Source organism: Megalops cyprinoides, chromosome 11 (assembly GCF_013368585.1).
Source record: "Megalops cyprinoides isolate fMegCyp1 chromosome 11, fMegCyp1.pri, whole genome shotgun sequence".
Classification (NCBI taxonomy): Eukaryota; Metazoa; Chordata; class Actinopteri; order Elopiformes; family Megalopidae; genus Megalops; species Megalops cyprinoides.
Genome location: NC_050593.1, coordinates 11,206,567 through 11,219,348, shown reverse-complemented (window position 1 = coordinate 11,219,348; position 12,782 = coordinate 11,206,567). Strand labels below are relative to the sequence as shown.

Genomic DNA, 12,782 nt, shown 5'->3' with positions numbered 1-12,782 from the left:
AAGAGGGCGTGGGAGAGCTGGCCCGGCTGGAGCCACCCAAACCCGGCTGCGAGCCCCTCTACCTGTACGACAGCCAGGACTGGGTGGTGTTGCCTCGCTGCTCGCCGGAGGAGGCCAGCGCCATCTCGCCCATGCTGGCTGAGGAGACCTTCCGCTACATGAGTGAGTCACGGGGGGACACACCCCCCAAGGGGCGGAGACTGCGTGACACGCCTCCAGGGGGCAGAGACTGTGGGTGTGGCTGTATGAGAGGGTGCTGGGGGGTGTGTATTAAATTCCTCACTTCAGCCTATTGCTCAGGCTTCTGTGCTGGTAGCTACATGGTGTGTTTCACAGACATACTCATTTACGTGTTGACTAGGAAATAAACACTTTCAGGTGCTGAGAAGCAGGTACGATTGTTGCAGGGGGCTTGGGTCTGTGATATTCCTGTTCTGTTTATCCAGGACATGGGAGAGGGAGGGAAGGAGACAGGGAGAGAGGCAGACAGGGAGTCTGGAAGGCTTCCAGAGCAGGCTCTGTAGCCTGTTTTTGCCGCACCGTGGACGCTGTTGTCAAACCAGAACAGAAAGGCAGTCGTCCCTGTCCTTTACGGTTTGCATTAATGGCGCTCTTATTTTGACAGCATATCCACTCCTATTTGTTCACGCTGCTGTCCTGGAAGCCCCTTCGAATGTCAGTCTCCCCCCCTCCCCTCTCATGCACATGATTAGTTGAACAGCAGGCTGGGTTGAGGCCGGTGTGTGCGCAGGACAGCAGATGGGCAGTCATGTGTGGCTGTGTGTGTGTGTGTGTGTGTGTGTGTGTGTGTGTGTGTGTGTGTATGTGTATGTGTGTGTGTGTATGTGTATGTGTGTGTGTATGTGTGTATGTGTGTGTGTGGCTGTTTATGTGTGTGTGCGGCTGTGTTTGGCTCTCTGTGTGTCTTTCTGTGTGTTTGCATGTGAATGTGTGTGCGTGTGTGTGTCTCTCTGTGTATGTGTGTGTGTGCTTCTTTGTATGTGTGCCTGTGTGTGTGTGTGTGTGTGTGTGTGTGTGTGTGTGGAGATTGGACTGTGTTCCTTAATCCTCTTGGATAGCTGGTTATGCCTGTCCCAGTGCTGAGGTTGCAGTTTACTGCGATGTTATGCCTTCTGCGTGTCAAACCCTGCCCTTTAGCCTGAACGCAGGTGCCCTCTCCTGTCAGACTCGCATCTCTGCTCTCTCCTGCCTGCTGACTCAGCGGGGCAGTGGCCATGTTTCATTGGCCAGTCAGTGTTATTTACCTAAATTAAACTCATTCTATGTAGACAGCCAAAATGCCATAAAATTACAGCAGCCATGCCCCGTGGTACCAACATGATATTAAGGACCTTGAGATGTTTTTTATAACGCGGAGCACTAAGAACCTTGAGGTCTCCTCTAGTTTCTGACTGGTTGGACAGTCCCAGCTTTTAACACACAGGCCTCGTGCATCTAGCTGATGCCAGAGAGGAAGTCAGCATGGGGGGCAATGAGCCATCTGCCTTGTACTGGGAGGGTGCCAAGTGTAATAACCCAGACAAAGGGCACGGCGAGGCATTCTTTAATAAGTTACTGAGTAGCCAATCAGGAAGCGGATGAGGGAGAGCTTAATGAGTGACTGATTGGTGGCTCTGTGCTGGAATAACACTTTGATATGGGTGACTGTCCCTGTATTACCCTGCAAACATTTGTGCCAGGCGGTCTAATGAGTACAGACTGGATGGAGACAAGAGGTTGGCACTGTGTGGGACTGTGTGGGACTGTATTGGACTGTGTTGAAAAGTGTGGGACCGTGTTTGACGGTGTTGAACTGTCTTGGACCCTGTTGGACAGTGTGGGAGAGTGCTTTGGCGTGCAGGACTGTGTGGGACTGTGTTGAACAGTGCAGAACAGTGCTGGACCCTGTTGGAGCCTGTTGGACAGTGTTGGAAAGTGCAGGACTGTGCACAACTTTGTTGGGCTGTGTGGGACTGTGTTGAACAGTGCGGGATAGTGCTTGGCTGCATAGAACAGTATTGGACCCAGTTGGACAGTGTTAGACAACGTGGGACAGTATTGGACAGTGCGGGACAGTGTAGGCAGGCCAACCACAGCGCATCCTTCAGCATGTTACCGCCATGCGATGACTCCCTCGACCCCTCGTGCCCCTGTCCAGGTAGGACCTGGCCAGGTATCATCATTACAGAATCCTGACATGAACATGCATCATGGCCCTGGGCGAGGACAATACATGACTTTACAAGAACTGGGAGATGGGACACATGTAGCGCTTTAAGTGCCATTCCTAGTGTGTGTGTGTGTGTGTGGATGTATGTATGTGTGTGTGTGTGTGTTTTTGGTTGTGTGTGTATATACATGTGCATGAGTTATGCGTGTGGTTTGGGGGGGTTTTTTGGGGAAGGGGGCATGGAGCAAAACTAGACACAGATTACTGGATGACATGAACACACATTTTTTTTAATAATAATGATAGCAGTTATGATAATCTATTGACCCTAATCATGTGATTAGGGTGTGTTGTTGTGTGCATGTCAGGAGAAAGGAATGTGGGAGTGTAGAGTGTTCAGGATGTTGGGAGAGGGGCAGTGTGTGGGTGTTATGGAGGGTGTCAGGACATGGCCGGCACTAATGAAGGGACCATTCCTCTCCTTCATCCAGGTTCCCTCAGTGAGAGAGGGGGGGCCACAGCTGCAGGGGCGGGGCCATGTCAGGTGGTAACGCTTCCCAGAGCAAGCTGCCATTCATTCCAAAATAAAATCGACTTGTTTTTTTGGATCAGCGCAGTGCATATGCTGAGCAGATGCAGCAGTCTTTATGGGATGGGGATGGGCTGATGTTCAGTGGTGTGGTGTGTGAAAGGGAAGACCCATCCATGTTAAATAAAGATCAGCGAATCTGTGCTGTACCTGGGTGAAATCGATCCAAAAAAGCAAGCTCAAAGATTTCTTTAAGGTCTTTCCTGCCTTTTGTCTCTTGCTCTCTCTCTCTCTCTCTCTCTCCCTCTCTATCACTCTGCCACTGGCCATCTCCTTCCTCCCTCTTGCCCTCTAACCTTCCCATTTTCTCTCTCTGTCTGTCTCTCTGTCTCTCCCTTTTTTCTCTGTTCTTTGTCTCTCTCTCTTTTTCTGTCTCTCCAGCATTCCTCGCACTGGAACCCTCCTCCTTATCCCATCCTGGCTCTCGCAGCCTCTCCCAAGGTAAAGTGACCCTGTCTCCTCTCCTGTCTCTCTCTCTCTCTCTCTCTCTCTCTCTCTCTCTCTCTCTCAGTGTCTCTGGCTGTCTCTCTCCAGTGCATGCTGGGAAACTCTAGAGCTCCAGCAGGCGGTCTGTGAGTGGTCAGCTGCCTGTGTTAGTGCTGGAGCTGTCCTGACTTGTGTAGAGCGGTAGACACCGTGGGGACAGCAGGTCCTGCTTCCATTGTAGAGGGCTTGTAGTGACACCATATAGCGCTGAGCTGATCACCTGTAGTCCAGGAAGAAGTGTGTGTGTGTGTGTGTGTGTGTGTGTGTGTGTGTGTGTGTGTGTGTGTGTATGTATGTGTCTGTCTGTCTGTGTGTCTGTGTGTGTGTGTGTATGTGTCTGTCTGTCTGTCTCTGTGTGTGTGTGTGTGTATGTGTCTGTCTGTCTGTCTGTCTGTCTGTGTGTGTGTGTGTGTGTCTGTCTGTCTGTGTGTATGTGTCTGTGTGTGTGTGTGTTGTTGTGCTGAGTGTCTCCCTCTCTCTCCCTCTCCTACAGTTCTCAGCGCTGACAGGGTGGAGCAGATGACGAAGACCTACAATGACATTGACGTGGTGACACACCTGCTAGCTGAGGTGGGCCTCAGGATCTCCTCCCAGTTGTAAATGTGACATGTGACCCTAGTTTCATTGTGTTTACTCCAGACGATTATGTGTCTTTATTGGTCTGACATGTCACTGTGACTGGTGGATTGGCCGCAATGTCTCACTGTGATTGGTGGAATGATTGTGATGTGTGACTCTGATTGGTAGAGGGACCGGGACCTCGAGCTAGCTGCGCGGATTGGTCAGTCTCTGCTGCAGAGAAATCACGTGCTGCAGGAGCGCAATGAGGCCATTGAGGAACAGCTAACACAGGCCCTGGACCAGGTGAGGCCAGGAGAGCGGCCACAACACACTCACACACTCACATCCTCATTACACTGTCTCACACACTCTCACATGCACACTCTCATACATACGCACAGGCACACAATCCTCCAGCAATACACCCAGAAACCTATGCAAACATACACTCACACACTCACACACACACACACACACACCCTCATTCCTCCAGCAATACACCCAGAGATCTATGCAAACACACGCTCTCACTTTGCATACTCATGTACACGCCCATATATGCGCACACAGAAACGCACACTCTCACTTGCATACTCGCATGCCCACACACACACGCATATACACACTCTCTCTCTCTGGCCCAGGTGCACCAGCTGCAGCATGAGCTGGGGAAGAAGGAGGAGCTCCTCCGCATGGTGGCCAGCGCCTCGGAGGAGAGCGAGACCGACTCCAGCTGCTCCACGCCGCTGCGCCACAGCCAGCCCCCGGGCGCCGCGCTCCCCCTCAGCCAGCTGGAGGCGCTGCAGAGCAAGCTGCAGGAGCTGGAGGAGGAGAACCTCGCGCTGCGGTCTGAGGTACGCCTCCTGCACGGCCACTGTCTCCTGAAACCTGGGTCCCCCCCCCCCCCCACACCGCCCCTGACTGCTCCCCTCAGACCTGGGTCTCCCCCCACACTGTAACTGTCTGTCCCCTCAGACCTGGGTCTCTCCCCACACCGTCTCTGACTGCTCCCCTGAGACCCAGGTCTCCCCACACACTGTAACTGTCTGTCCCCTCAGACCGGGGTCCTCCCTTGACACTGTCACCGTTCTTTCAAACATGAATCCATGTTGTCTCTGACTGCACTTTCAGAGTGGTGTTCAATCCTCTCTGTCGCTGCGGTTCCTTCAAACTGAGGTCCTTCCTCCACAATGTCACTAACGCGCCCCCTCTCGTTGCCACGGCGACAGGCGTGCCACCTGAAATCGGAGACCATCTCGTACGAGGAGAAGGAGCAGCAGCTGGTCAACGACTGCGTGAAAGAGCTCCGTGAGTCCAGCACGCTCGCTGTCCCCTGAGACCTGCCTGATTATGACCTTGTTAATGAGGAAATAGATTTGCAACAAAACAGTTGTAAGCTCACAATGCAAATGAGCTTGGGTGCTCTACTCTTAAGCAAGACACTGCTTCAGTGTGAATAATGTCCGATGAAAATGCAAACTGTGTAAGCCACTCCTGGATAATCTTTTGTTGAGCAGGTGAATGAGGTCAATGACTCTCAGAGGAGTCTAGATCAATGAGCACAAAGCTCCGTGTGTCAGTTTAAATATGCTGTGTTTTATTGGCCTTCATCATGTATTATCTGTATATGATATGGAAACCGCGCTCTACCATTTGAGGGTATTGGGCTGCTATTTTCAGGCAAGGGGCTGGGACACGTGTCTGGATGGAGTTTGATGTGTCTTACTGACATGCGCGTGTGTGTGTGTGTGCTTGTGTGTGAACACTGGTCCCCGTCGCAGGCGAATCTAACAGCCAGATGGCGGTGCTGACGGACGAGCTGTCGAAGAAGAACGAGGACTTGCTGCGGCACCAGGAGGAGATGGCCCAGCTGCTCACCCAGATGGTGGAGCTGCAGCACCGGGTCAAGCAGGTGAGGCCGGGCGAGCACAGCAATGAAGCCATCACGTGCAGGCTGCGCGAATTACACTGCGCTATTGATCTGTGTGTGTGTGTGTCTCCACAGCTGGCCTTGGAGAAGGAGGAGCTGAGGATTCACCTACAGGCTTCTAAAGATGCTCAGAGGCAGCTCACTGCAGAGGTGATTCCCCTCCCCCCACCCTCCCATTTCAAACCCATGTGACTCACAGTCCACAGACCCCCAGCCTGATACACAGTTGAACATTATACAGCAGGATCATGTATAAACAGGGGCAGCAGTCTAACCACAGTAGGTAATGGGTCAGTGGTGCCGTGTGGCCTGGGATACCCCTGATTCGGTCTGTTTATGGTCAAAGAGCGGTTGTAGTACAGATCCTGTTGCAGTACATTACATTATTGTCAGTTATCAGATGCTCTTATCTAGAGAAACTTATGTAGTTTACAGCTTTACACGTTACCCATTTATACAGCGGAATATTTACTGAGGCAATTCTGGGTTAAGTGAATTGCCCAAGGGTACAGCAGTAGGGCCCAAGCAGGAATCGAACCTGCAACCTTGCAGTTAAAAGCCCCGCTCCTTCCCACCACACCACAGTGCCACCCGGGGTGCGTCCATCCGGGGCGGGGTGCTGGGTGGGTTTACGTTCAGAGAGACGGCTGTAGCCCTAGGTCTTGCGGGGTGAACGGTGCCGTCTCCGTGTTGTAAACTGGAAGAGTGCAGTTTGAAGCTACCCTCAGAGTGTGACGTAAACGGCGTCTGCGTCTGTGATGCGCTGCAGCTGAACGAGCTGCGGGACAGGAACGTGGAGTGCGTGGGGATGCTGCACGAGTCGCAGGAGGAAGTGAGGGAGCTGCGCAGCAGGAGCACCCCCTGCGCAGGCATGCGCAGACACATGTCCTATGGGCTGTTTCCCATGGTGAGTGTCCGTGCCCCCCCCCCCCCACTCTCACAGGCCTGCGGCTGACAGGTGTGGCCAGGTATAGCAGTAGGGTTATAGCTTTGCCTGTTATGTAACAGGGCTGTAAAATCAGGATTATTCCAGCTTTAGAGTTGGTTACCTTTGCCCACAGTCTTTTTCATATGCAGTGTTTAACTTTTATTGCCTTTTTGGGCTAACTTTATTAATATGCATGTGTCTGTGTGTGCATTTGTTTGCATGTATATCTGTGTGTCCTCATGTGTTTGCACAACCACATGTGTGTGCGTGTGTGTGCGTGTGTGCGTGTGTGTGTGTGTGTGTGTGCGTGTGTGTATGTGTGTATGTGTGTGTGCGTGCGTGTGTGCGCGTGTGCGTGTGTGCGTGTGTGCGTGTGTGCGTGTGTGCGTGAGCGCGTGTGCGTGTGTGTGTGTGTGTGTGTGTGCGTGTGCGTGTGCGCGTGTGCGTGTGCGCGTGTGCGTGTGCGTGTGCGTGTGTGTGTGCGTGTGTGTGTGTGTGCGTGTGTGTGTGTGTGTGTGTGTGTGTGCGGGCTTCAGGATTCCCTGGCAGCTGAGATTGAGGGCACCATGAGGAGAGAGCTGAGCTTGGAAGAGGAGCAGGACCAAAAGTGAGCAGAGCACCCTAACACCTACTCCATGCCAACACCTTCTACAGCACCCAACACCTTCTGTTCTATCCCAACACCATCTACAGCACTCCCACACTCTGTACAGCACCCAACACCTTCTACTCCATACCAATACCCTCTGTAGCACTCCCACACTCTGTACAGCACCCCAACACCTTCTGCTCCATCCCAACACCCTTTACAGCACTCCCACACTCTGTACAGCACCCAACACCTTCTACTCCATACCAATACCCTCTGTAGCACTCCCACACTCTGTACAGCACCCAACACCTTCTATTCCATCCCAACACCCTCTACAGCACACCCACACTCTGTACAGCACCCAACACCTTCTACTCCATCCCAACACCCTCTATAGCACACCCACACTCTGTACAGCACCCAACACCTTCTACTCCATCCCAACACCCTCTACAGCACACCCACACTCTGTACAGCACCCAACACCTTCTACTCCATCCCAACACCCTCTACAGCACACCCACACTCTGTACAGCACCCAACACCTTCTACTCCATCCCAACACCATCTACAGCACACCCACACTCTGTACAGCACCCCAACACCTTCTACTCCATACCAACACCATCTACAGCACTCCCACACTCTGTACAGCACCCAACACCATCTACAGCACCCCCACACTCTGTACAGCACCCAACACCTTCTACTCCATCCCAACACCCTCTACAGCACACCCACAGTCTGCAAAGGGAGCACCAGCTCCTGTCCCCTCCAAGCAGAGCAGTGTGTTTCTGACCTCTGACCCCCCCCTCTCCCTCTGCTCACTGCCCCCCCCCCCCAACCCCCCCCCCCAGGAATTCGCAGAAACGCGTGTTCCAAACTGTGCGTTCCGTCAACGATTTGGTGCGGGCCCACACCACCCGCCCCATTCCTGGCTCCGCCCACAGCAGCGTGGTAATGACTGCGCAGCCCTTCCGGTCCTGCCTGCCGCCTGCGCAGATGTGCAGCGGGGAGGATCCCGCTCCCAACAACAACAGCAAGTGAGGCTTTTAATTACCGTTTCACACCTACAGCAAAACTGGTTCATAATTGCACTCAGGTTGTATCTGCTGAACACATTTACAAAACTCTGTGTGTGTGTGTGTGTGTGTGTGTGTGTGTGTGTGTGTCAGGGAGGGGCCACGCCTGGGACAGCCCGGCTCACCAGGAGGAAGTGACCTCGTCTCTGCGCTTCGCCGCCTCACGCTGCGGCGGCAGAACTTCCTGTCCGAGCGGCAGTTCTTCCAGGCGGAGCGGGACAGGAAGCTGCAGGCGCTGGCGCGGGCGGGGCAGGGGGAGGGGGAGGGGCCGGAGGCCGGCGAGGGGAGCGGCCGCGCCTCCCCCGACGGCAGCATCGTCTCCTGCATCACCAGCATGTCGGACCTCTCCGCAGCCTCCAGCTTCAAGAACTTCCTGCCGGAGAAGCTGCAGATCGTCAAGCCCATGGAAGGTTAGGTGTATGGCATGGCACACTATCCTACCAAAAGTCATAGGACACCCCATCTGACGGCAGGAAAGGGAGTGTGACTGAGGGGGGTTTGAAGAGAATAGCACTGTAATATTTCAGTGGGAAGCGCAGAGCCCCGACAAAGCTCAATAGAACATCTTTGGGATGAATTGGAATGCAGAATTAGGACAAGAGTCCCCCTTCAGCAGTGGAGCTTACTGATGCTTTAAAGGAGGAGAGGAGTACAATACCACTAGATTTTTATCAGAAGTTAACAGACAGTCCTCCGTAACAAACAGAGGGAGTCACTAAGGCTAAAGGCGGGCCAACACGCTGTTAATTTCTTGAGATAAAGACATGTTTTATTCATAACTACCCGTGTCCAATTGTTCCATGACTTTTGGTTGGATAGTGTATGTCACTGCATAGTGCAGTGTGGTCTAGCGCAGCTGAGAAGAGGAGCAGAATCCGGGCTAAGTGGAACTGACCTTCAGTGTAATGGATGGTGGATGGATGTCCAGAATTTTGGAATGAGGCTTCTGCAAAGCATGGCTGAAATAGCTATAAATGTTCATTTACATCACATGTAGTCATTTATCAGACGCTCTTTTCCAGAGTAACTTACAAAAGTGCATATAGGAAGTTCAGGCTAACAGCAGAGACAATATTAAATCATGAGCGTCACAACTGAACAGTAGGAGTCATTATGTAACATAAATGTATTATACAAATATTCATGCCAGAATTGTGTAAGAATTTTAGTTATGAGGCTGGAGAACAGTAGAAAAGTAGCCAATCCAGTAGTTCTAATAGCTGATTGAAATCTTTTATAGGAAAATGTAACAGAGTTGACTAACTGTACAGAAACTAAATGTACAGAGGTACATTGTAGTTTGTGGCAGGAGAACACTTTGTGCTACTGTTATCCATGGTTTTCCAATGGTGTGAGACATGACCTCTGACCTCTGACCTTTGTCTGTGACCCGCAGGCTCCCTCACGCTGCACCACTGGCAGCAGCTGGCCCAGCCGCACCTGGCCACCATCCTGGACCCTCACCCGGGCGTGGTCACCAAAGGGTTCCGCCCCCTGCCCCAGGACGCCGTGTACAGCCTGGCCGACCCCGAGGAGGACGAGGACGAGGACGAGCGGAGGGGGACGGGGGCGTGCCAAAAACGGAGGGAGGGGAAAGAGGAGGAGGAGGAGGAAGAGGAGGAGGAGGGAGGCATCACCTTCCAGGTGCGCTGCGCCTCCACACCAGAGGATAAGAGGGAGAGGAAGAATGAGAGGGTACCTGTCTGCTCCCTCGCGAATGTACCGCCACCGTCTCCACCTCCCCGGGCCTCTCCAACCCTGCCTTCAGGCCCTGCTGCCCCCTGCATCCCCTCCGCCCCCCAGCGGACCAAGAGTCAGATTCTCAGCACAACAGCTCCCTCTCCTGGTAAGCCTATGACCTGCGCTGTTGTATACACTGGTGCAGAGGCATTAACACATGAACACGTAGGTGCTGTAGTTTATAATGATTAGGCTTGGTGGATTTTGAGGGCTGTTTTAGATGTAGGCCTTAACTTTAAATATACCGAATGTAAACTGATGTGTTATAGTGAATCCAGTCATCTACTGTAACAGAGAATGAGATTCTCTGGGCAGGTGATGCAATTGGTGTAAAAATGTACACTTTCTGGCATAAAAATTCAATGGAAGCCCAGCTAAATGTTTAAATGTTTACTTACATAAAAGTAAACACGCTGTTTGTAATCAGATATTTGCAGTATATGGAAAGAAACATCAAAAATAGCTGTGTTCAGTAGAGAAAGAATGGCAGGTAGGACTGGCAGAAGCATCAGATATGCTGATAAATGAATGCTACCCACACACTGCTGTAGCTGGCGGAGGTAAAGGTTCTTAAAGGCAGGTGGAGTGCAACACGTTTTTGGAAGCTGCAACAGTGTGGACATACTCGTCCTTTATCACGGTGTCAGCCTTTTGCCAAGCACATGGAAGTGGCTGTGTGTATTTCCTCTGATTAACTTCGTCAGTAAATCCTGCAGAATGATGAGACAGATGCTGTAGTGTGTCATGAAATAATGTGTGTGTGTGTGTTTGTGTGTCTCTGTGCTTAATCTCTCTCTCTATCCATAGCTCATAATCCAGGGAAGTGTCTGAGCTCCACCTTCTCCACCTACACCTTCACCACCTGCCGCATCCTGCACCCATGTGACGTCACTCAGGTCACGCCAAGGTACGACCCTCAGCTGACCTCTGACCCTTCACTGAGCCTGGTTCTTTCTCTTTTTTTTCTCCACTTTCATAATCATTAGTATGTGCTAGCATTAGCTTTTTCACAATATATTATTAATTGTCTCAAAGTAAAATGGATTTATATAACTACTATTAATAAAAAATCTGGTTGCAGGAAACTCGCAGGGACCATAGAATTTAGTGGGAAGTCGTGTCCTGATTTTTTTTTTTTTTACATAATTAAAATTGTTACATTATGTAATTTGGAATTGCATAATATATGTGACGTTACTGGAAGATGTCGGTCACAGCTGCGGTGAACTGTGGTGAAGCTTCGCTGTTGTCAGGTTATAAGTATTATTCATATCTAACCCATGAAGCTGCATTTAAATTTAATTCTCTCTCTCTCTCTCTCTCTCTCTCTCTCTCTCTCTTTCTCTCTCTCTCAGCTCTCTGTCGTCGGTGTCGGAGAACACACCCAGCTCCCTGCGCACAGGCCCCAGTACGCCCGTCACGCCCTGTCGGCTCAGCCTGGGCGACTCCTTCCCCCCCCGCCGTGTCACAGCCCCCCGCGGCCTGGCCCAGCTGTTGCTGGAGAAGGGGATCTCCGCCCAGGTCTCCGCCGAGGGCGACCCCCCGAAACGCACCCCGTCCCAGCCCCCCAGCACCCCGCCCAACTCGCCCTCCCACTCGCCCTCGCCCTCGCCGGTACCCTTCGAGACGCGCCCCCCCTCCTCCGACAACTTCCTGGCCTCGCGGCCGGCCGAGCTCTTCCTGCAGGACGTGTACGGTCTGAAGCTGAGCCGGGGGCGCCCGGAGTTCCCCAGCCCCGCCCCGCCCCCCTCGCTCGCCGGAGCGCCGGAGCGCGGCGCCGTCGGGTTGGCGGAGCAGCTGCGGCGGCTGGGGTTCGCCGGAGTGCCGCGGGGGGCGGAGGCAGGAGGGGCGCGGCGCCCCGACTCGGCCACCCTACTGCCGACGGGCGGGGCGAGCCTATTGGACGGACTGCGCCGGAACCAGAGCCTTCCCGCCATGGCGGGCGGGCGGGGTCAGGCCGGGTCCAGCCCCTCTCGGCCAGCCCTGCCCCCCCACCCCACTTCGCTGGCGATTCCCACACCCCCCTGGGGCAGCCTGAAGGGGCCCGTTGTTAGCTCCTCTTCTTCCTCCTCCTCCTCCTCTTCCTCTTCGCAGGTCCCACCCCCTCACAAAGCCTGAGCGGCAGGATACAGACTGATTCAGGAGGGTGAGGGGTGGGGCTGGGATCAGTGGGAATATCCAGCACTGACAGCACCTTGAAGACTGACCCCAATCTCCCCCCAAACTCCCCCCTAAAAACTGATTGTTTAAGAAAAAGTGTGTTCCTCTCTTTTACTTTTTTTAAGCACAATTGTCAAGCTGATCTTGTTTTTGCCTGTTTGTGAAAGCTATTGTTTTTGTCAAGGTGATGTTTATCTGTTGGATGCTTGGGGCCTGTTGAAGGAAAGGTTGGCTAATGCTTGTTCCTTATTCAGCCTCTATGGGATTGTAGCTCTGTTCTGCGTTTGCACTGTTCGAGGCTCTGTGGGAGGTTTAGGCAAGTGAAGGGTTGAAAGAGAAAGTTGTTGGTGATGACAGCGTTTGTCAGAGGGTGGCTATAGTACAGACAGTGTGGTGAGAGATGAGACATTTGTAGAGTAGAGAGTAGAGGAGAGAGAGATGGAGGTCAGGGTTTTTGGTTGGTAAGTCAAGAGGTGGAGTATGGAAAGTATAATGAGAAAGTGGGGGAGAAGTGGAAAGAAAATGAAAGACAGTGTTTAAAGCA

The 12,782-nt window shown here is 52.7% G+C and overlaps 1 protein-coding gene across 2 annotated transcripts; it reads left to right on the top strand.

Annotated features, from left to right (window-relative positions):
* Window positions 1-12,304, top strand: LOC118786042 (trafficking kinesin-binding protein 2-like). Of its 2 annotated transcripts, XM_036541065.1 has the most exons (15): window positions 1-162; window positions 3,141-3,200; window positions 3,739-3,815; window positions 3,993-4,109; window positions 4,451-4,660; window positions 5,036-5,114; window positions 5,588-5,718; window positions 5,812-5,886; window positions 6,506-6,643; window positions 7,201-7,271; window positions 8,114-8,299; window positions 8,432-8,748; window positions 9,735-10,184; window positions 10,886-10,985; window positions 11,434-12,304. In XM_036541065.1, exons 1-15 carry the CDS (start codon window positions 132-134, stop codon window positions 12,194-12,196), a joined length of 2,805 nt encoding a protein of 934 aa, XP_036396958.1. In that variant the 5' UTR covers window positions 1-131; the 3' UTR covers window positions 12,197-12,304. The 2 variants fall into 2 exon arrangements, with proteins under 2 accessions (XP_036396958.1, XP_036396959.1); XM_036541066.1 differs by lacking the exon at window positions 3,141-3,200.
* Window positions 12,305-12,782: the final 478 nt, after the last annotated feature.

Excerpts from the sequence above, each read along its gene's own strand:
- LOC118786042 (XM_036541065.1), top strand. The coding sequence starts at position 132 with ATGCTGGCTGAGGAGACCTTCCGCTACATGA. Across the intron at positions 8,300-8,431 it reads GCTCCCAACAACAACAGCAA|GGAGGGGCCACGCCTGGGAC; the intron begins GTGAGGCTTTTA and ends TGTGTGTGTCAG. Across the intron at positions 10,185-10,885 it reads CACAACAGCTCCCTCTCCTG|CTCATAATCCAGGGAAGTGT; the intron begins GTAAGCCTATGA and ends CTCTATCCATAG.